Source organism: Odontesthes bonariensis, chromosome 21, assembly GCF_027942865.1.
Source record: "Odontesthes bonariensis isolate fOdoBon6 chromosome 21, fOdoBon6.hap1, whole genome shotgun sequence".
NCBI lineage: Eukaryota > Metazoa > Chordata > Actinopteri > Atheriniformes > Atherinopsidae > Odontesthes > Odontesthes bonariensis.
The window spans coordinates 11896510-11919859 of record NC_134526.1 but is presented as its reverse complement, the minus strand read 5'-3'; the positions used below and the strand labels follow the sequence as shown (position 1 = coordinate 11919859).

Genomic DNA, 23350 nt, shown 5'->3' with positions numbered 1-23350 from the left:
TGTTTGTTCCCAATCATGTTCTGAGTATCAAGTATCGAGTGTCACCATCAAACCGAAATGATAGGGTTTCACAGTTTAAGTTAGACTGAAACAATCCCTCGTTTGACAGTCAATTCTAACATGAAGCAAAAAGCCTGCTTCCAGATCAAATGCAGCTTTAAAGTGTTAAATGCATTTTCTAATGTGTTTTTTGTGTTTAAAAAAAAAAAAAAAGGTCTAGGTGCTGCTGTAATGCAAAAAGAAATGCAAAGTCATCATTAACAACAGTTGGGACTGATGTAACTAAACAGAGAGTTCTGTCACAATGCTGATCCAAATTCTACCTGAAATATCTCAAAAACAAACAAAACAAAACAATAAAGTCTTCAGATGGACTAAGGAATTTCCTGAAAGTAAAGCAGGCTTCTCGACACCTGAACAATCCCTGTAATGCAGCACACCCTCCAGGCATAGATATAGTGTTTGCTCGCTTCATTCCCACAACTTCACAGGTTAAAGACAAAGCACTACACAAGCAGCTACTGTAGACTTACATCACTATCAAAATGCTGTCGGTTTGGAGATTTTGGTGCTATGGTCTCGCTACCTGCTACAGTGTTTTTTTTTTTTTTTAGTTCTTCTTCATCACAAATATATTACTACTTTGTATTTTCTAAAATAACATTTTCTTTAAAAAAAGAAAAAAAAAAGCACTTTTATACACACATCAACAACTCCTAAAAACTTGACTGTTTTTTTTTTTTTTTTTTCTTAAACACTTTTTAATACACCAGCGAAAGTTTAAACATATCCGTGTTATTTAAATCTTGGGGGTTTTTGCTTAGGATGGAGGAGTGCAGGGGCGAGGCCAGGGTATTTTTAGTGGTGCCAAGGCACCACCGTGAGATAGCTCGGCACCCCCTGGCTCAGCACATTTTTAAAATATTATATAATGCAAAAACACATTTTTTTTTGCTCAAGGATACATTATTTTAGTGACCATTTTATTCATTTTCTAGCATTTGTTTTTGTTTTAACTCTTTACTCCCAAAATAAATGTTGAGTCATCTTCAATATTTGTCTCAGGCTCTCTGTTATCCCTGTCAAGCCACAGTCTTTTGAAATGAAGAGGTCAAAATTGAATGTTGTAGGGGAAAACACTACTCAAAGCAAAACTAATACGGCTCCAAAATTTATAAATGTACTAGTTCGCCTCAATTAGTGAGAAATAATGTGCCTCTGTGAGCACTGGGGGCTGGGCACCCCTAAAGACCAGATCCTAAAATCGCCCCTGGAGGAGTGTGTCGAGTTTTCCAACCTAGACCTTCAACCTACACCCAATTGTAAACATTTTCAACAGTAAGGGCCAGTTTACGGAACAGCTATAGTCCAGAAATGAACCTCTTCATGTTGTAAAGTAAGTTTGGAAAAACATAGACGATACTTTATTCATATCATAATTTAGTTTCAGCACAATGAGCAATTTCTGCTCATGATTCAAGTGAGAAACGGCCCTTCTTGTTGGTGTTAGTTATTTCTCTCATTGAAGGGTTTATTAGTCCAAGACTTCTTTTTCAAAAGCTAAAAATGTTGAGATATATATCCCCTTAATGCCTATAGTCGCATATTTGCTACAAACCATAGCCGGAGTAACCGTTGACTCCTAATTGACCAGGATGCCTGTTGTCACAAATTTGCAACATACCAAAAATTTTATTTATTTTTTGTGCAAAAGTGAAATTAATAATCTCAGCATTATTTACAATCTACTTAAAGGCTAAAACACACACAAAACTTTTTTTTTTATATACAGCTATATAAATTCAGGCGTTAAGGGGATATATATCAGAAAACCTAATTATGTTTTAAACATGATCAACTGTTCTAAGTGAAAGCTAATCCTTTCAGTATACATAATTTGGGCTTTTCAACATTTTTTTTTTAAGAAATCTTTAAATTGCATAACAAAGTAATAACAATTTTCCTTTCGTTACAAGAGAAATATGGTCGGATTCTAGGTGTAGTTTGATCCTCGTCCTTTTTGCAAAAACATTAAGATTCCTGCCTTTCAGAAGCCTGGGGAGACTGGAAACAGATTATGTTGTGTTCTACTTGTAAGGCCAGTGAGAGCTGCTGCAGGCAAGGAGATACATGGTCCGTTCTTTTTTTGTCTCTACTTCTACAGATTAAGCCTCATAGCACAACAGAAAGTAAAGTTTTCATCCTTAGAGAAGGCTGGAGCAATTAAAAGTTAGAATAAAACAGGTTTTGTTCCCAGAGCTTTTTGATCGCTTCATGAGGTCATTAACAGAAAATATCTTGCCTTCCCCTAAAAAATATCTCTGAAGCATCTGGACGTGAGGCCACCCACTGCAGCAAACACTGCATTATTTTTGGAGACATCAAGGATGTATTTCATCCCTTTCAGTTATTGGGAATAAGGATTTTCTGGTGTAACTGCATCACTATGAAAATGTGAATGATCCTATTAAGATTTCCTGGAAAAATAGAAGTTTCGATTCAATAAAACATTTAAACAAATTTAAACTCAAACAAATACATATTTTATGTTGAATAAACATTTCAATCTCTTGTAATTTCTTTAACTGGACTCTACTTTGTATGGGTCTGTTGCCGGTATATGTTTATATTACTAAAGTGCCAATCAAATAATTTTGGTATGAATATTTTTGTTCTAAATGAGAGAAAAAAAAAAATAATGAAACAAAGTTAAAAACCTGACAAGAGAATAAAAAACGTTTTGCTGACAATATCAATTCAAGCTGAACTAAATATTCTAATTAAGTACATTTCTTTAAACATCAACTCTCAGTTGAGCTACTGATGCTGTGCTTACACAACGAGGGACTGAGTTAAAATAATTGGTCTTCCTACCACAAACATAACACCATCTTTAATAACTCATAGTGAGCTTTGTGAAGAGCAGTCAGAAAAGTTGAATGAAACTGAGCTGTGGGGTGAGCCTCGGGGAAGGCCTCCCTGCTGCTAATCAGTCTGACTGGCCTTAAAATTTCCCCAGAGCGGTGCTTCATAAGTTATGTCTTCATAATTTCCTTCAACATGTGTCCATTCTTATTCAGAGTTATTTCCTGGTAAGCCACGGTATAAATTGGGAAATAAATGCGGGCTCAGGCATTCAAATCCTGAAAAAGCTCTTAAGCATTTTATCTCAACAGTGTCTGTAAAGATTGAAAGGTCTCGGCACGTGTGAAACTATCCTGCAACTAATGAGCATATCTGAGGTATAGACTTAGACTTCAGACTGATAACTATAGACTTTATGTTAGCTACTTCCACAAAATAGTATTTTTATGTTAAATCTATCATATCAAAGATTATACAACAAAGATAACAATTACTTCATTACAAAAAATATAGACTAATAACATTTAGGATCAACAATCCATTAAATTCTAAAATGTCGTTCTACTGAGACAGCTTATGGTTGCACAGTGACAGGATGTTCATATCCCAGTTAGAAGACAGTGAAACACTTCACTTTCTGCCTTTTTTTCTTTAAATTTTGGTATAATTACTGAACAAACAATACATTGAAAAAAAAAATTGTAAATATTGTAAACATTGTACCAGTACAAAAGCACATGTCGCAAGACGTGATTTGAAAACACAATACAGCCAATACTGACAGCTTTTACTCCTCCTCCATCGACTTTTCAATCTCCTTGAGCCTGCGGACAAACTCCTGAGCCTCTCTGTCTCCGGTGCGAGCGTCCAGTATCCTCATGATTGGCTTTTCTGTGGGGGAGAGCAAACAGATGAGTAGAGTTTCTACACCTGACACAAACATCTCTGGATTGAATGGCCTTTTACGTTGTATTAGAGAAGTAATTGGAAATCCAGACCAACACCCTCCTGGTCTTCTAAAAGCCAAAGTGCTAATATCATCAAACAAACAAACAAACTTGATACAGCTTGCGGTTATATGTACCGCTGGGTTTACTGCGAGACAGGTGCAGAATGACAGGCTGGACACTCTTGCCAGCTGCAGAGGCGTTTGGTCTCCCTGGCCAGCAGTAGTCGCTGAGTGGAGCGACGGCTTCGCCAGCGAAGTCGTTGGTAGATAGCCAGTCATAGTCCATCACAGTGAAGGTCAAACAGGCATACCTGTGTCTGTACTGTTCAGGACTGACATGACTGGAAGAAACAGAACCAAACAAATCAGCTGCAGGGTCCATATATGTATAAACGGCAAGAGGAAGAGGGGAGATCGTACTCACAAATGGAAGAGCTCATCGAACACCGGGTGCAGGGTCTTCAGTTTCACCTGTGTACGTTGACTCTTGGCCAGCGGAAAGAGATGGTGAGGACAAAGCTCCACTATGACGAAGGGGTCGCTCAGACCTGCAAAAGACCAGTTAAAGGGACAGATCAGCTTTTCCACAAATTAAAAAGAGAACAAAATCCACGCAATTTTACCATTGGCATCCAGTGCAATAATATCTGCAGCGTGCAGGATCTCCACTGTCAGCCTCTGCTCTGGAGCATCATAGTAGCACTTCACGCTTATCCGACCATAACGGGTGTGTTTGAGTGTTTTCTGTTAAAGAAAAGGACTTTTAAGTTTGTCCAGCAAAAATAAACTTACAGAGCAGAAGACAAATATTTAGCAAATCCATCCTTTAATGTCATCACTTGATTGCAGAAGATTTTCAATCAGACGTAAAAGAACAGGAGATGCAAAGATGTGCCTTCCAATCAATATCTCTCTGTCCACTTAAATGAGATTGTCTGTCTGGTGGGATGAAAAAACACACCTGGTGGGAAATCTTCTCCAGATAATACTGTTCAATCAGCTCAAAGGAGGAACATTTATTCAGTCTGAGCTCTTCATCCAAGACCTAAACAATGAAGTCAGTCAAAAGGGAAAAAGAGATAAATTACAGAGTAGTTAAACGGACGTAAATCTGACTGGGCACCCTCTCATTAAGGGAATTGGTTGACAGCTTACAATACTCCTACCTTATAGTCTCTGCTTTTCATGTCTTCCAGCGATAGACCCTCTTCCTTCATGTGGAAGAACTGCAACAGGGTCTAAAATATAAGTAAAAAAGAAAATAATCAGACAAGAAAGCTACCCGTCACATATACGCCTCTAATTTTGATAGATTGAAATCTCAGCAAAAAGAGAGACTTGTTGTTCACACAAACAGCATGAAATCTCTAAGCAGGCAAACATGATATCTTTCTGCCAAACTCCAAACTCAGCCTACTCGTGTAGCAGACAGGGACCTCTCATGCAAATGTGTTACGTCCCCTGCCAGCTCGTTGATTCAGCGATGGAATTCACAGCAGTTTCCACATTGTCATTCATGAAGGAACTCAAGTTGATACTGAACTGCTTTCTAAGGACTTTATGAATACCTGACATATGCTAAATGCTTCATAACAGTCGGAATACAGACAGACAATTAAGGAGGGATGGTAACAGCAGTGATGGTAGTCTTTACAGGGTAGACAAGTCTTTTTAAGCAATTATTCTTCTCATTTTGTCAGGCGAATGATGCTATAAAGGAGTCGGCTGAGTCGAGCTACAGTTACAGCTTTATTTGACCATTTTCCATGTCCCTGTATACATGTACTGGGGTGGAATCAAGTTATTAACCAAAGCATCTGACGCTGTGATGCTATGGATCGTCTGAGGAAACATTCAAGACATTCTGCCATTTCTAACTGTATCTGTGGAACATTAAGTTAAGTTAAGTAACTTTATTTGTACCCGAAGGTAGATTGGTCCTCCGCTTTTAACCCACCCAGGTTGGCACCTGTTGACACACACGCACAGGGTCACACACTCAGAGACAGATGCCAACCTGGAGCAGTGGGCAGCCATGAAAGCGCCCGGGGAGCATTGGGGTACGGTGCCTTGCTCAAGGGCACCTCAGCCGTGACAAGGAGGTGGACTGACACCCCTCCAGCTATCAGTTCCACCAAGGGAGAGTGGGAATCGAACCGCCAACCTTCCGGTTACTGGACGACCAACTCTAACCACTGAGCCACAGCCGCCCCAGCATCAGAAGTGTAATAATAGCTGAATTTACTGCACAGACGAGGTCTTTAAGTCACTTGGATGGTGATTTTGTCAGATGTAGGGCTGAGCAATTTTATCGATACTGCGATATATATCGATATTTCGTTTCCCGATAAAGTATCCATTTTTCATTTTTCATCGTTGGCTGAATATCGTGTATCGTATCGTATCGTATCGTGAGATTCGTGTATCACTACAGCCCTAGTCAGATGAATAATAATAATAATCAATTACATTTGTAAAGCACTTTTCATTTCATACGGAATCTCAAAGTGCTATGCTGATGGTGGCAGACTACTGGATTGTAGCCACAGCTGCCCTGGGGCACACTGACGGAGGCGAGGCTGCCATGCACCGGCGCCATCGGCCCCTCCGACCACCACCAGCAGGTGGTCAACCTAACATGCATGATTTTTTTGGACAGTGGGAGGAAGCCGGAGTACCCGGAGAGAACCCACGCATACACGGGGAGAACATGCAAACTCCACACAGAAAGGCCCCAGCTGGGTGTTGAACCTGGAACCTTCTTGCTGTGAGGCAACAGTGCTAACCACCACACCACCATGCAGCCCAAAGATGAAGCTGCAGGTATGAAATCAAGATTTTATTAGAGCAGAGCAACAGTCTGGAAATGCTTTAAGCTAACGCAAGTTCACGTGTAGGCTGATTTTCATTCAGAATTTTTAACAAAAATATGCAAAAAGATGGAACTTTGGAGCACGTGTTTTTTCATAAAGGTGCATACTGACCTCCACCGTGTACTGGAAGCGGTTGTAAAACTCCACCTGAACACCTCTGTTTTCTGTGACTGTGTCCAGGATCATCTGCAGGAGGAGCTCCCACATGCTTTGTAGCACTCTACGAGACAACAAACACAAAAAAGACACCAGTAACCAATAATCCAATGACACTGTCCCAGCTCCAGAAAAATACCCAGATAGCAGTGGACTCCGGAGCGGATCCGTTTTGCGGATCCGTTCCTGAGCCTACCCTAAATCCGGAACGGATCCGGTCCGGAGTCTATCTGGGTATGCTTTATTCTTGAGTGGTGAAAGAGGTACTGCGGTATTGCTATTCATGTGCAGCCCTATATCCAAAGAAGATAGGCTTCTTCTTAAAAAAAAACAAAGCATAAAATAGCAAATGATTTATTCCCTATATTTTATTGATAAAAGTCAATGTATCAGATGTTGAAACTGCAACATTTTAATGTAAACTAATCAGGAAAATTGTAAACTCATTTTAAATTGGCTGACAGCACATTGCTAAAAAAAAAATAGCTGTTTGTGTCATGATTCCTCTCTTAACGACACTCTAAAAGCATCTGCAAACTAAAACAACCAACTGATTTGGAAAGTGAAATGTTTTTCTGTTCTTGCTAGTTATTCAGCCTTAACTGTAGGCAGGCCAGTTTAGCGCCGATGCTTTTAATACAGGGCCGTGATCTTGTGATATATTCAAAAAGCGGTTTGATATCTTGCACATAAGAGCGGCCTTTTCAGCAATTGACATATTTTGGATTGCTGCATATTTTGCTCCAAAAGCTGTATATGCTGTTCAGCCTTAATGGTGTTCTTTTTGGGTTGTGCAACATATCCATGACATGTGCAGTAATGCACTTCCACACCATCATGCTAATAAAAGAGCAGCCTGATCAAACCTAGGCTTACAGTGTCTTTGTTAACGAAGAGAAAATGAAGTAATATGTACAGTGAGGCAAGAGTGGAACAGAGGGTTTACCTGGTCAGATTTTCTTTAACAAGGTTTTCACTCAGGATGATCGTAGTGTCTTGGAGGTACTTCATGAGAGGGGAAATAGCCTGGAAGAAAGTCACACATTCCATTTACGAGTGTACTGTGACGGACACACAACCGACACAAGAATGGAAATTGCAAGCAGCCGTTGTTCCATACATCGTCATTGTTGATGGAGTCCGGAGACAGGCTGATGTGCTGGATGTACCGCCGCAGCTCAGGCAACATCTGCACACAAATATTCATTTACAGGCGAGCATGCTGGTACGAACATATAATAATGACAACTTATACGGAATGATTATAAAGAAAGTATCACGATAGATTGTGGTGGATGGAGGATTGTACTGTTTCCTATTAAAAACAAACAAAATCTTCAAAACTGAAATCTTACTCCATTTATATACAACAAAAATCCATTTGTTCTTTGTAGAGAGGGAAACATAACATAACTGTGAGTAGATTAAAGATGCTTTCTGTCCAAAATCCTTTAAAAATGACCTCCTACAAGTGATACGATGGATATCTAAACTTTTATTTAGTTCTTACAGTCAGTGCTGGTGAAACTACATGGTGCTACAAGTTTTTCCACCTTATCAGTAAGCAGTGAGTTGAGACGTTTGGCTTCTCTCTGTAGGTCCAAGTCCATATTGAACAGCTGTCCGTTGAGGGCTTTGTAAACCTGCTCCTTTCCCTCTGTTCCACAGGACTCCTCCATGGCCCGCTCAACACCTGCCCAGTCCAGGTCACGGGGCAGGTGACTCAGGAAAACACGCACATGCTCTGTGTTGTTCAAGGCAATGCAGAGCTAGCAGGAAGCAAGAGGAGCAAAAGAGGAGAAACAGAGGGCGGAGGAGGAGATAAAAAAAAAGACGGAAAAGAAGCAGGGCTACAGAGAAGTGGAGGGAGTGTGTGTAAATGACTGATGCCGTTAAGAGGCAACTGCTTTGTATTTGTGTACACACATTTCTGCTGAGCCCTTTGTGTTGCCAAGGGAGAACATTTTCTGACATTTTTGCGTCATTATGTGCACTTCTCCTGTTCTGTGTTGCTCCAGGCGTTACCTGCACTGTGAAGCTCTTGTGGTCTCGGCCCAGCTGGTTTCTTTCAATCTTGCGTGTGATCATCTCTGAGTAGCAAACAGCTTCACTGCAGAAATTCTGTGGTGAAGATAAATCAGTCGTGTTTCTATAGCAGAGTTGTAGGTTTCTTCTTTGACTTTTCTTGATAGAGTCTCTCTTTAACTCTGCATGTGTGTCCTCTCAGTCTTGTTTACTTGACTGCAGGATATGAGTGTGCATGTGTGGCAACACTAGAAGTGGCACTCACGTCTGTCAAACGGGTGACAAAGATGAAGGCCCCCGCAGAGTCTGGCCAGGCCAGCTGGAGCCAGATCTCGCGTACCTGGCTGAAGCAAGCTGTCACTTCCACCGCTGAGGAACTGTGTTTGGCTTGCTGCACAGGCTCGAACTGCTCACAAAACACACGCTTTCTCAGTAAAAACATAATTACTTATTTCAAACCGTTATTCTGGAACTGTTAGGTGCAAAAAAAAAAACAGCCAATAAAGATTTTTTAACACATAAAACACACTATAATGCAACTGGTAGCAGCTTTAAAGACAGCTTTTAGCCTTATCCAAGGAAATACTGATGACTGGTTTGAGGGCAGAAATTAAAGTTGAATAATTATGTAAGATGTTATAGTCTTCAGAGGTTTCAAACACGTTTTTATTAACAGTTTTAACGCTTCTGTAAATTTGAACAAAATTAAAAAAGAATTTAGTTTGCATGATGCTTTATAACCTACTATAATCACTTTAATTAACATGAGATAACCCTTAAAAAGAGGTTAGTTCAAATTTCATCTTCTTTCTGGGAAACTATTAATGCCTGAACTAATTACCTGAAGCTATTCCAGCTGTACTGTATGTCACTACAAACCAAGTTTTTTTATTTTCATGACATTATTTCTATCACTTGAAAGACAGATGCTTCTCACCTTGTCTGTTTCCACTGCTTTACGGATCCTGTCACAGGACCTGTCATGAACAATCTGCAGCCACTTATGAATCGACGACTTGAACCAGTTATGGTAGCCTGTCAAAGCCAACATTTTGGCATCCCTGTTGGTGAAACCCACAAATCTTTTTTTAATAAAACTGAAGAAAAGCACAAGATAAGCAAACGCTTTTGGGGTGGTTTATGGAATAGTCATCAGAGCAAAACAAACTTAAGAGGAAGAAACTCCCGGAAGCCTTTGAGGATTTTCAAGGACATGAAGAGCTCAAAGATGGTCTCTCCCATGGTCTGAGTCAGTCTGGAGCTCTCCTGCTCCAAAGTTCCACACACCCGCTCCATCGCTACATTTATATCGTCAGCTACCTGAAGAACGAATTTGAATGTTCCAGAGTCAAATTTAGCAACAACATGACCCATATAGACTTCAGGAGATATTTTTTACACAGTTTTCAAAGACATACCTGTTTTTCCAGCTGCCTGTATGATATGCTGAAGAAATCGACTTTCACTGCACTGGGATCAAACAAAAGATTAAATACAATCAGACCAACAACGAAACAACACTGTTTACATTGACATCTGTAACCCATTGATGTTTACCTGTAGAAGAGTTTGTTGTAGATGTTCTGGGCTCTCTGCACATCTGCACACACAGCATCGATCACCTGAACCATCTTCTTCAGCTGCTCCTCCAGGGTCTACATTGTCAAAATCACAATGAACAAGATATAAAGTCAGTCATACTATAAGACGCTTTCTATCATCTTGTGTATTTACTGGGTGGCTAAATGCAATACCACAAAATAAAAGGAATGAATTAATAATGATACTGAAAATAGCCATCATAAACTTACCCCCTCCTCTGGCTTATATTGTGCAATTAAGCTTTCGTACCACTCAGCTGTTCCTTTCTGTTAACATAAATACATAGAAAAACAAATTGGTTTGAGTAAACGTGCCTTGAAGAAATTGTAGAGGTGCAGACTAGTGATGTGTCGGTTGCGAACGATCTGGCTCTAAGAGCCGGCTCTTTGAAGTGAACGACAGGAACCGGCTCCACAATGGGAGCCGTTTTGGGATCCTATTTGGGAGCCGTTTTTTTTCTTTCAGTATCTCTCCGCCTCCCTGTCGTTGCGCTTGTGCTCTGCAAGTGCCACAGAGCCGACAGTTTTTTCCCCACATCGTTTTTTTTGTCCTTTGGTGCCTCGCTGTCTCTCCCCTCTCCCTCCCCCTCACTCTCCCTCTCCCTCTCCTTGCGCGTATTGCTCTGCTTCTGCCAGTGCTAGACGGAGTTTTTTTCCTCAGTCGGTGCCTTAATGTCTCCACTGCTCTCATGTCAAGCGTGTGCTCCACACATCTGACCAATCACACGCAGCTTTCAATTAATAAGGTGATGGGAAACACTGAAAAAAAGTTTGTCCACTTTTTTCCTTTCCTCTGCTGTCGTCGTGTCAAGCGTGTTAATAACTGTTTAATTTATTTTTCAGTTATTTTTGTGGAAGTGGGGCTATTTTGTGATAATTTAATTGGTTATAATAAAACTTTTATTTATAAAGCATTGTTATACTGCATTTGTACTCATCATAAGTGCTTAACAATGTCAATAATGAAACAAAATGTTATAAAATTAGGTTTAAGCTATTAATTAATTATGTAAAAAATATATATATGGGGAGCCGTTTGGGAGTCGGCTCTCCACAGTAAGAAGAGCCATTAGAGCCAAATCTCAAAAAAGAGCCGAAAATCCCATCACTAGTGCAGACAGGAAAAGTTTCAGTCCAGACATTCTTGTGCAGCAAGCACTTTTATTTTGACAGGCAATTCACAGGAACAATAGTGAATTATACCCTCACATGCATTCGAACAAGTGGTGGTAACTTTCTGTCTCACCACTTTCAGTTATGGTGCAGATTTTGGTAAAAATGCAACACGAACAAAATCGTTGTACTACACCGTCACTGCGTACAGAACATAAACGTAAACACATACAAACTACCACAGCACTAAATACAGCACATAAACAGGGAACAGAGAGCACCCATAATGCAATGCGGCAACACACCCACAGCACGCCACAATATTTAACCTCAATAATAATACTAACAACTAGAAATGCACTGAGAAAGCATCTTCCACCAAAGCCAAGTCCAAATTTCACAGGTATGATTAATCTGATCTTAATCTGGACCAAAATGCCCATGTTCTACGTCTCCATTGCATTTCATGACATTTGGCCGTAATCTTGCAAACAAAGAGTCAGATAAACACAGAGGCGATAACACAGTGTAGTTCCTGCACAGCCTTCACCGAAAAAGGAAATGTGTGAAGTCAAGCCTTTTTTTTTCATGCGGTACTGGGATATCCTTTTTGAGCATGCTGCTTCCATGCAATACAAAATGTACATAGACGAGTAATTCATCCACATGTACAGGACATCAAGTCATCATTCAGTGAACTTTAAAACAAATGCAGTTATTCGGGGGTTTTGTAGTTACCTTAACAGCAGTAGTGATGTCCAAATGCAGCTCATTTCGAAGAGGGCACACAGTCTTAAATGCCCTCATACTTTGCATGTAGCCAATCCCCCTGGCATGTACAGACAGGAGAATGTGGTTACAAAATAAAATCTCTATTGAACTCGTCACACTGTAACAAATTGTTCTTAGAATTTAGCCTTATTAGGCTATGATCTCAGCAAGGATATTTCAATCTAATTGTATGCAGTATCTGTGCAGAATAGGAGAGAGGCACGACTTGAACTGTTAGCTAAATCAGTGAGCGTGTGTGTGCGTGTGTGTTTCCCTTGAGATGCTGATCATTGGGCAGAACTTGACTTCTTACCACAGAAGTTTCTATAAAAAAAAGCAGTTTCCTCCAAATCAGTCCAACTCAAAAAGATGAACTTCAATAATTAGCTGACTTAACTGGCTTGCATTTATGTGAAACAGACTCATTAAACTGCTGCTATGATTTTCTTCTCTTAAAAGTTACAGCCAAAGTTTGGGGATTTCTGTTGTTTTGATCCACAACAAGCTATGAAGGTTCCTTCCAGACTTGTGTAAACAAGGATTGTTTCTCAAGCTTTCACTGACGCCTGAGATTTAAAAAAAAAAACAACTCTCATTGGCTATCACAAAGGTATTGGTTAATGATAACGTATCTAAACGATTAAGATAATAAATCATTAAAATATGTGAAATTTTATAATATTCAATGTCCAGTCTCAATGGGCTGAATGCTTATGCCTCTGGCAATTCCATAGATTGATAGATATGTATTTTTCTCTATACTGCAAATCTACACACTTTAATTTACATAGTCTTCCTCTAAAATTGACTGTTTTTCACAATAAATAGATAGATAGATAGAGACTGTTCAGACCTGCAAATACCTGGGGGTGGTGCTGTATATTAAACTGGAGTGGTCTGCCAACATAGACGCAGTGTACAGGAGGGGCCAGAGCCGTCTCTTTTTCCTGAGACGGCTCAGGTCTGCAGTGATATGATGTGCATGTTTTATCACACTATCATTGAGAGTGCACTGTTCTATGCTGCTGTCTGCTGGGGGAGTGGCACTACAGACAGAAACTGTAGGCGCCTGGACAAACTGGTGAAAAAGGCTGGTTCTGTTGTAGGCAGAAGGCTGGACCCTCTCAGTGCTGTGGTGGAGAAACGGATGAGGAGGAAATTGTATTCTCTTTTGGAGAATAATAAACATCCTCTCCACAGCATCCTGACAGGACAGAGGAGCAGCTGCAGTGAGAGGCTCATCTCTCTGCGCTGCAGGACTGAGAGGTTCAGAAGGTCCTTTGTTCCCACAGCCATAAGGCTTTATAACAGTGACTGCTGAGTTCTTCTCAAATTGATTGATTGATTTTTATTTATTTGTTTATTTTGTCATTTAGTCATTTATTATTATTTAGTTAGTAGTAGTAGTATTATTGTTGTTTTATTGCTGTTAATACAATCATTGTAAATATTTAAAAAAATGTTGAGCTACTTGACGAATTTGAATTTCCCCCATTGGGGGATGAATAAAGTATTTTTCTATTCTATTCTATTCTATTCTATTCTATTCTATTCCTATAACAACTGTGTATAATACTGGCACACAAAACCCTATAATGTTTCAGAATTTATGCAAGATAATGTGAAGTTCATTCATCTATCCATTTTCAATATCCGCTTAATCAAATTCAGGGTCGCGGGGGCGCTGGAGCCTTTCCGCCTTGTCATTGGGCGAGAAGCAGGGTACACCCTGGACAGGGAGCCAATCCATCACAGGGCAGATAATGTGAAGTGAGAAAGAAATGTTAAATATTTCCTTTGAAATGAGTAATGAGAAATGATCTGAATATTACTGCTGTAATATACTGTGATATTACTCTAGCAATAACCCAACAGTGCCACCTCCACAGAGTGTGACTGACTGGCTGTAGTCTTTCTGTGTTTGTTGGGGTGAAAGGTTGAGCGTGGATCTGGTATGGGAGCACAGCCGAGTGCTTGATGCAATGGTGGTGTGACTTTACCTCAGCATGAGCTCGTAGCGTGTAATGGCAGCGGCGTTGGTGCTGGGGAAAATCTGACGCATGTTCTTCATCAGGCACAGGCAGTGCTCAATGTACAGCCTGAAGCTGTCTGACAGCTGCCTCTCCTGGACACAGGAAGGGCCCTCAGTTATACCTCCCAGTACACTGGCTGTGAGACATTTTTGGCTGAACCAAAAACCTTGATGAATGTCAGTGAAGAGCTGGGCTAATGAGGTGACTGTTCCTAGACAATGAGAGGTTTTTTTTCCCTATCGGGAGGCCGATAATGTAGAACCTACCAGGTCTCCGCGCACTGCGGGAGGATCCCACTCTGCATCGATGGTCCTCAGGAGGCGCAGCAGCAGGGAGTAGCACACCCTCTGGTTCCGATGGTGGTTGCTGTAGCACTGCCAGCGACTGCATAACAAACACAATATGCTCCTTTCACTTGATGCTACAGCTTTCATATTTGATCTGATCAATTTTATTCTGTCATTAATACTTACATAATAGCCTGTTGGAGAGGTGAGAGATCAGTTTGCACAGCATGGTGAGTAAGCACAGTCCATGCTGGAGGAGAAACCTGCCCATTCCAGTTGTATGGCTCTCTCTATTATTTCAAATGAAAAACTAGCATGTAATTTCAGGCCCACTTTGACCAGTGGAAGAAGAATCTGTTTTGTCGAATAAACACGATTTGCTATTTGTTTCTAAAATGGCACATAATACTAATACGTGAATAATATAAAATGTTAGCAATACATCAACTAATACAGCTAAAATTGCAGCATGTTAAATTCACAGCTGCAGTCAGACTTCCAGACCAAAATCAGAGAGATGTTGTATTTCAAACTAGCCCACTCGCATGACCTATTACAGCTAATAGCCTGTCTAGTATAACAGGAGCTCTGAGTTAGCAGTGAGCGCAGTGCTTTTCAGTCTTGTACTGAGGAAATTCAACTCCGGCTCTCAACCACACAGAAAAATGCATTTATTTGCAGACTGAACAAAATCCTAATTACACAAAAACAGTTAGATATTACCGTAGATTTTTCTAAACCAACAGGCCAAGCAACACATTTTTTCATGGCATGTGTTGTTCATATTTTTTGCTCACCAGATGTTTGTGGATTTTTCAAAACAATCCTGCCATAGTATTTTTTTGTATGAATAGTTTACAGATGATTTCAGTTAGAAATAATATAGGCAGTATATCCAGTTGAGAATTTCTATTTGCCTCTTCTATTGTATCCCATCCATAAATTGAAGTGCTTCTTTTTCTTTTTAAATAATATCAAATCTTTTCTCTTTCTTTTTTTAACGTGTCCTTCTAAAATAGGGGGTCATGATACCAAAAAATAGTGCAGAGGATTGGACTCCTTTTGACCTATTTATGAAACATATAGCAGGGAACACAGGCACATAAACATCAGACTCAGTTTGGAAGTGTACAGAGTAAAGGAGCACTGAAAACCTTTTTCTTTCAGTTTTACAAGTCTGTTCTCACCTACAATTCCCACACCTTTATCGTTCTCAGGTCAGACTGACCCTGAACACCATATATGTAACATAAATGTGTGGAAGGCTACGCTGTGTGCACTCGTGAAAACTTGTTCTTCTTTCTCTACAGAAAATGAGCCAAAGCTGTGGAGTTTCTGGTTGAAAACACAACGGAATTGATCATTTTTCCATGAGTACACATTAAAATAGGGGCAGGATGAAGGCGGTTTGCTTTCACTCGGGTGACTAAATGCAAACACACGCACAAAATGAATGCTAATGATGACAATAAATAAGTAACCGAAAGCAAAAGCTTTGATGCATTAAAAGAACATGTCACAGTTGAAAAACGGAACAGCATTCCTATTGGACATTGTTTGAATAAATAAAGTGAAGGAAAACATACCTTAATGTGAGCATGCTCATACTCCACAATCTGACTCAGCAGTTTCTTGTGAATGGAGACATTTATTTCCTTCTTGGATAAAGTTATGTCTCTCTGAAGACAAACAAACGTTGGATGTTTTAACTTTCGACACAAGGAGACATGGACATAGTGAATACTTGTCTCTCTGTAAATACCTGGCTGGTGAAGAGTTTCAGTATCAGGTGACATTCTCCCTGAACTTTAGATGCGCTTGATCGGGGCTCCAGTTTAAACCAGGTGTCGTAGCCAGCAACAGGGATCTCCTGCAAGAAGAAGCCAGCCTGATTGATAACACTGTCATGCTTTCAGGGAAACCCAGCATATTCCTTCAATATCACAATTTCTGTATTTTTTTGTTTGACGTCTCGCAGTGGCTTGGAGACACATTTCCGCTGGGAATGCTCACATTCAAAGGGATGTTGATACAGCCGAGGAAGTCATCGGCGTTCTCCTCAGAGCCTGATGATGCAGATCCATTGGAACGAACTGACTTTGCTATTTGCTTGAAATACCTGAGAAAAGGAAAAAGGAGGCGATGCTCAAGGATCATTTTAAACATCCTGGAATAAGCAATTTAAGTCACAAGCTTTCGGTTTCGAGGCATTGAGCTTGTGCTCTAATCCTCAGTGATTTGCAATTTGAGTGAGAGCAGAATGAGTTTAGTCTCCTAATAAAAGCTGGATATTCATTGGATTTTTGTTGAAATGAAAATTTTGTGTTTCCCAGCAATGCCAGGGGATTTTTTTGATCCCTCGGCGATGATTGAGATTCTCATTAGACATGTCTGCTTTTTATCAGCCTCTGATCTCTGTGGACGGTCTTATGGGCAACAGGCTTCCCTGTATGCGTCTTTCAAAAGGACAAAATCAAACGATCCTGTGGAATCAACAAGCAGGGTGTAGTCATCTTTATCTGCAAATCCACACAAAGGCTTCATCATTGATTAGTTGCCATTTTGGGTTTCACTCACATGAAAAGGACCCTTTAATAATGACTCAGCTCTTTACTGTTACAAAGCAGTATAAAGGAGGGGTGAGATAATTACTTAACACATTACAAACCAATGTAAAAAAAACCTATTGAATCTAGCTCATCAAAGCTCCTGGTTATAAGCAAAAATAAGTACAAGCATTTTAGAGAGGATGACTCTGGGACATTTCCTGTGTATCAGTACATTAATGGTCATCCAGAGTTACTTTGAGAGTAACTCTCCAGAGTGCACAGTTCCTTTTTTTTCCTTTTACCTGCCCATTCCTCGAAGTCCACTGATTTCATTGAGCTTTTTGCAGGCCTCTGCAACAGATACGTCATCGTCATGATCCCTGATGAAAAGGGGACAATTCAGAGGTTACTACTCCATCTTATTTCCTCAATAAAACTGTTTTATCTTAATCAGAATGAAGCAAAATGAGATGTGAAGGAAATTAGAATCAAGACTCTTGATTCTTTTATTGTGTCCTCTTTCACCAGTTTTCTCCAGGGGCAGGAAACATCCCTTCGACATCTTATAATTAAGTGCATCAGTTAAGAGGCCAATGCTATCTGTATGATAATACGGGATAAAACTGTCAGAGTTATTCACAGTGTGAATCAAAGTATTTTTTTCATGCCAAACAGAAAACTCAATGGACTTACCAGACAGATTTATCTTATTGCCAACCAACTGCTGTCTGTCCACAGCTGTACTTCTCTACAGTTATAAAGTTTGGTTGCAGAGAGAGAGGGCTCGTCATCTTCACTTTGTGCTTTGTTAATGATCAGATAAATCTGCTGGTGTGTCAAACTGGTATTTTGGCAAGTAAAAGGTGTGACAATTGTAGAATTGATCCATACTCGTAAATCTGATTCACAATTTCAGATATTTTGATATAAGTTAGGGTACAAAACCTACATCTATATCTAAGCTCCAATAATTAACTAATCATTTCTCAAATTTTTGTTGAAGAAACAATCATTCGACTAATCAGCATGGTTATTATCTGAGTATGTTTTGTTTGGCAGTATATATTAAATCTAAATGATGCAAAACGTACATATTTTCAAGAGAAAAAATCTGAATAATCTGATGTAAAAACAAAGGATCATTGTGATCTACGTATAAATGTTTCAATACTCTAATCTTACCATATGTCCAGATGTAGCAGGTCATTGTGGACATCATCTATTTCACTGAAAAATAGAGCACCGAACAGTAAAATGATTAATTAAATGAATGGTGTCTCCTCACTAAGTGCTGCTGTCAGGAATGACAATGCAGTGCACTGGTCACATAACTAACAGCTTTAGGCGTTAGTGTGAAACAAATGACGGTAGGTGTTCACTATTCCGGCACGTCAAGCCGTATCCAACGCATTCAATTAATTTTCAATGAAATCCGGCCGATCGTTGTCGCCGTGCTCGCAAAGCATGCTGGGATTCCGGCACGGCGAGCGGCGGACCTGCGGCACGTCAAAAAGTTGGGCTCGCCGAACTTTATGCAAATTTGCCACGGCAGACGGAGTGCGTTATCCAATGACAGTAGATCATGTGATCTCCTGTGTCGCAGCAGCAGCAGCAGCAGCAGCAGCAGCAGCAGCAGCAGCAGCAGCAGCAGCAGCAGCAGCAGAGCAGCTCTCCTCGCTCGCAGATCCACAGCCATGGTGAAATACGAAATAATGTTCCATTGCTGACGATTTATACACATTCATTTCCCTCCAAAACTCAAATTTTTAGAGGGAGAAACTTCGGTTGGTTAAAATCACAAGTTATTTACTTTCCCCCGGAGCCCATATGTTCTATCTACAACTTCGTATACAAGCCCCTCTGTACACGCTCACTGCAGTAGCAACACGGCGAGACTAGGCATCCAATCCGACGAGTTAAGTTGACGTGCCGGAATAGTGGACGGCTATGTGTGTGTCACATATCACCGCGTGGAGTACTCTCAAAAAGTTAAAGTATTTATTGTACTCACAACACAAAGTGCTGGTCCCACACTGGGTTGAGAGTCTCTGGTTTGACCTCAGTCACCTGGATGCACCGGGCAGGTAACACCTCCTTGGTGCTGGAGCGTTTCTCTAGCTTCTCCCTCCTCTTCCTGAAGCTGAACTTTCTCTCCTTTTTCTCCTCTGTTTCCCGAGGGCTCTGGCCCACCAGGATTCCCAGCATGCAGTAGGGGTCACTGTATCCTGACACAAAGGAAGTGAGGACACACATGAACTGTCTGCTGGCGGTGTTTGAAGCGACGCAGACAATCCAATGTTTCCCATATCATGAGTGCTTCTTTTAACATTTATCAGGTCATCAGTCAGGTATCTAAAGGTTTGGAAACATCATGCAACATAACAACTGGTGGTCAAACAGACTCATGCCTGGCATATTTTGAGCAAATCTATTGAAATAGGCCACTGACAGCTATGAAGATTTAATGGAAGGGAGATTAAACAGATAACTTAAGCTTTTCTGTCACATTTTGTCGCTGAATAAAGCATATTACATGGAACACATTGTGCTCCATTAGTAAAGGCTTGGTTCATGTTCGAGAGGTCTCACCATTTGCATCCTTGGCCATCAGATTCTTTGCTTTCATGACAGAGACTCTCAAGGAAAAATTGGCTCGCTGTTGAAAGAGAAAGGTCTGTTCAGTAAGAACCAAGAAAAATAGTACAATACACACCAACAACCTGCATTCTCCTGAGTTCCATTTAAAACAAAATCAGCATGCACTTCAGAGTAAGAATGTAACGAATCAATATCTTGTGTAAGTCACAAGGCAGAAAAGCTCAATGCGCCACCATGTCAAAGGAGCTCACAGTTCTTTACAGCTTTTATTGGAAGGTTCCTAGAAGTCAAACAAAAAATAAGCTTTGAGGTGTTAGGGGTCTCACATCTCACAGCCTCAACAAAAAAACAACTTAAAGGGCACAAGTTCATTTCAACAGAGTAAATATGTTTGTAGTACTATTCAGCGGAAGGGAAAACGGCCTGTAACAGAAGAAAAATTCATGAAATCCATGGAAATATCACTCAGAAAAAATTTAATATTTAGTGTTACTAATCTCTGAAACACGGTTAAATCATGACGGCTTGACTCTGATTTACATGTGTATTAGATTCAAAACGGGGACTTTTTTACACTGAATCCCATAAACCTGCAAATTACAATTCTATACTGTCAAAGATCTATGTTGTAACAGGTTGTAACATAGTGTGGATACTTTGTAACAACTTTTCTAATTTATGTTTATGAATGTCAGTTTGTCAGTGGGACTGTCTGTCTAAATGCTAAATGTTGATAAAATGTGAGAAAAAGGTGTGTCTCACCTTTGATTCTTGAACTTTTTGCAGAATAATGTCATGTTCCTCCTCACCCATGTCAAACACCTTTGAACGATGACCGGTCATAAGAAAATCATTTTTTTGTAACAATACATTTCTATTAAACTTGCTGTTGAATTTGCTATTAAACAGTATTCATAATTGCAAAATATATAAAAACTAAAATGTCCCTGAAATGTCTTTATACAAGCTTTCATTCTGTCTTAGTCCTTGCTACTGTCTAACCTGTTGGGAACAGCTTTAAAAAAAGACGCCCACTCCAGATACAGAGAGGCTACAATCCTTTGCATGACACCGTCACAGCTGAATATCAGTACACAGTGTGACTGGGCTTTGATGTTTAATCAGTTTTGAGCCAAGAGCATCTGCTCAGATTCTTTCAGTCTCCTCACAACAAATAACGCTCTCTGTGAGGCTACCATCAGTGTTACTGGCACAGATTTAATGGGGTTGCAGAATACAGAAATACAGTCTGTTCTTCTGATATGCTCGTTATTATTACGAAACAGACAGACAGACAGACAGATAGATACCTTCAAAAGATAAGCAAACAAGTCGTCATCACTTTTCACATGTTCTGGCGCAGGCACACCCACCCTGTTGACCACCGTGTACACAGCTTCCTCATAAAGCAGATCCAGCTACATGAAAACACATTCCACTTAATGACTTACTTTCAAAAATAAATGCTGTTCTTTTGCCTTCATGCTTTCTGCTCTCCTGCACATCAAAAGCAGGGATAAAAAGGTTTTATAAAACTGTTATATTGTGTTTTAAAATATTAACCCTGTCAAATCAGAATGAAAGAAAAAAAAAAGATAAATAAAGCCGACACACCTCTGTCCTGCTGATTCTTTCAGAGATAAAGGCCTGGTCCACGTGCTCTTGTGGTGGCGGCACTGTGCAGGCCCCTCCTTGGCACTGTGAGGAAATAGAACCAGATCAGCCCGAACAAAACAGGTATTTGATAAAGGTTGTGCTGAGGATAAGTGGGGATAACTGAGTTCACAGTTAGGTATTGTTATTGTTGTCACTTAGGTCAAGGGAAATTATTTTGAAAAAGGTTACACGGTTGCTCAGCAAGCAACGGACGGGCAAGCAGAAAAGAGAACAAAGTAGCAAATGTCATCGGCATAAACACCAACTCGCCGTGAAGTCTATGGAAGATTACCTCCTCTGTTTACAGTTACTATGGAGCTGGCTGGTAAACTCTGAACAAAGTCTTGTCGATTTGAATTAGACATTTATGTTCTCAAATGCAGTCTCTCTGAATAACAAACAGAACATTTCAAGGCTGCAGTAATTGTGTGCGCTGGCTTTTCAGTCTATAAAACATGTCTGTGCTTTTGAAAATATGTCTGATATAAATCATTCAACTGTAATCAAATCATTTGAAATCACATTTCAAATGACCAACTGCCTCAGTACACTCAGCTTAGACCATTTGACGATAAAATATGCTCACCAGAACCCAAATTGTTATGACAGAATCCGCAAGTAACCCCTGCTGCAGCTGTCAGAGTGCACCAATCCAAAATCAGAAAGAAGCTGCACTAATTTTAGCCATATCGGGAAAAATCCTGTGCAGTCCTTAAAGAACTTTTCAGCAGATCAACAGTTTGCCATTTGAACATTGAACAGACAAACACTGGGAGAATGAGCTCATAACAACTGTGGAGTGTGGTGTTGGAAATGTAATGGTTTGGGGTTGCATCACTGCCTCAGGGACAAGGATATAATAAAATTTATTGAGTACTATAATTTTTTTACACCAAATTGTGAGTCACATACTTATTCATTTCATAGTTCAGGTCATTCTAAAAAAAAAATTCTCCCTGGTGATTGTGACCCAACTGCATTTTATGTCAAGAGCTTGCCCAAAAGGAAACCATTAGTCTCCAATCAAAGCAATGTTAAAGGTTTTAAGACTGGTTATGAGAAAAATCTTAGTCTTAGTAAATATCTACTATCATGTGTATGGGATAACAGTAAATGAGGGGAAAACTTAAGTCCCTCCTAAAGTAGAAGCATCTTTCCACCACTGCAGTTTTCAGTGTTAGAAAAGCAAACCAATTTTTAAGTACATGAGTTCTGAAATGATTATTTTAATAGTAATGAGTAATAGTAATGTCTCTACCAAGATCACCATTTTTTCTGCTATTTCACACTATGCTGACATGCAGGAGTTTGGGGGTAAAATGTTGATTCGCTCTCAGCAAACACGCCTAGCTCTGGCAGTGGAGACGAAACATATCCATGGACAGCAGCTTGTCACAGCTGTCCCAGTCCTCAGAGCACCCTGTTTAACCCGGTCCTTCTGTCTATGGACGTCACACTGACCATGGTGGGTGGGAAGACAGCTCTGAGGCTTGCTCACAACACAGACTCTACATGTTTCAATTGTGTAACAGATGGAAATGTGGAAGTTGGGTGGGGGTTACCTCAGCCTGGGCCGCCCGCATCATGTTCTCCTGTTTCTGCAGAATGGCGTTCATACGTTCAAAGAACTCAACGCTCTCCTCTGACACCCTGCCAAGAAGAACAATATTCATCTCTGAAACTTAAGATGGAAAATGATGAGAGGAGGGATGCATATTGCACTGTGGTATAAATATAAAATGCAAATGATGCTTTCCGTTTCCTCCAGGTGCGAGTGAATCCCTGGATTCCTGCTGGCCCCAGTTGTCATGGTAATACAGGCACATTCAGTCAAAGAGTGGCTGGCTGAACACCTTGGGAATCCCCACCAAAAC

At 40.2% G+C, this 23350-nt stretch overlaps 1 protein-coding gene across 1 annotated transcript in view; it reads right to left on the bottom strand.

Annotated features, from left to right (window-relative positions):
* Positions 1-1871: 1871 nt before the first annotated feature.
* baiap3 (BAI1 associated protein 3) overlaps positions 1872-23350 on the bottom strand; it is a 38619-nt gene continuing 17140 nt past the window's right edge. The window contains exons 3-34 of the mRNA XM_075454157.1: positions 23039-23126; positions 21435-21518; positions 21131-21238; positions 20583-20642; positions 19812-19878; positions 19234-19447; positions 18405-18449; positions 17525-17602; positions 16687-16792; positions 16436-16543; positions 16260-16352; positions 14860-14963; positions 14653-14770; positions 14354-14478; positions 12321-12411; positions 10680-10736; positions 10426-10523; positions 10287-10338; positions 10037-10188; positions 9806-9929; positions 9134-9274; positions 8869-8964; positions 8397-8612; positions 7964-8032; positions 7790-7869; positions 6799-6907; positions 4981-5052; positions 4776-4859; positions 4438-4558; positions 4239-4362; positions 3950-4155; positions 1872-3756 (exon numbers count right to left, since the gene is read on the bottom strand). Of these exons, the coding sequence (XP_075310272.1) occupies positions 3653-3756; positions 3950-4155; positions 4239-4362; positions 4438-4558; positions 4776-4859; positions 4981-5052; positions 6799-6907; positions 7790-7869; positions 7964-8032; positions 8397-8612; positions 8869-8964; positions 9134-9274; positions 9806-9929; positions 10037-10188; positions 10287-10338; positions 10426-10523; positions 10680-10736; positions 12321-12411; positions 14354-14478; positions 14653-14770; positions 14860-14963; positions 16260-16352; positions 16436-16543; positions 16687-16792; positions 17525-17602; positions 18405-18449; positions 19234-19447; positions 19812-19878; positions 20583-20642; positions 21131-21238; positions 21435-21518; positions 23039-23126 (3394 nt within the window). The 3' untranslated portion in view covers positions 1872-3652. The remainder of the gene's footprint in view (positions 3757-3949; positions 4156-4238; positions 4363-4437; positions 4559-4775; positions 4860-4980; positions 5053-6798; positions 6908-7789; positions 7870-7963; positions 8033-8396; positions 8613-8868; positions 8965-9133; positions 9275-9805; positions 9930-10036; positions 10189-10286; positions 10339-10425; positions 10524-10679; positions 10737-12320; positions 12412-14353; positions 14479-14652; positions 14771-14859; positions 14964-16259; positions 16353-16435; positions 16544-16686; positions 16793-17524; positions 17603-18404; positions 18450-19233; positions 19448-19811; positions 19879-20582; positions 20643-21130; positions 21239-21434; positions 21519-23038; positions 23127-23350) is intronic.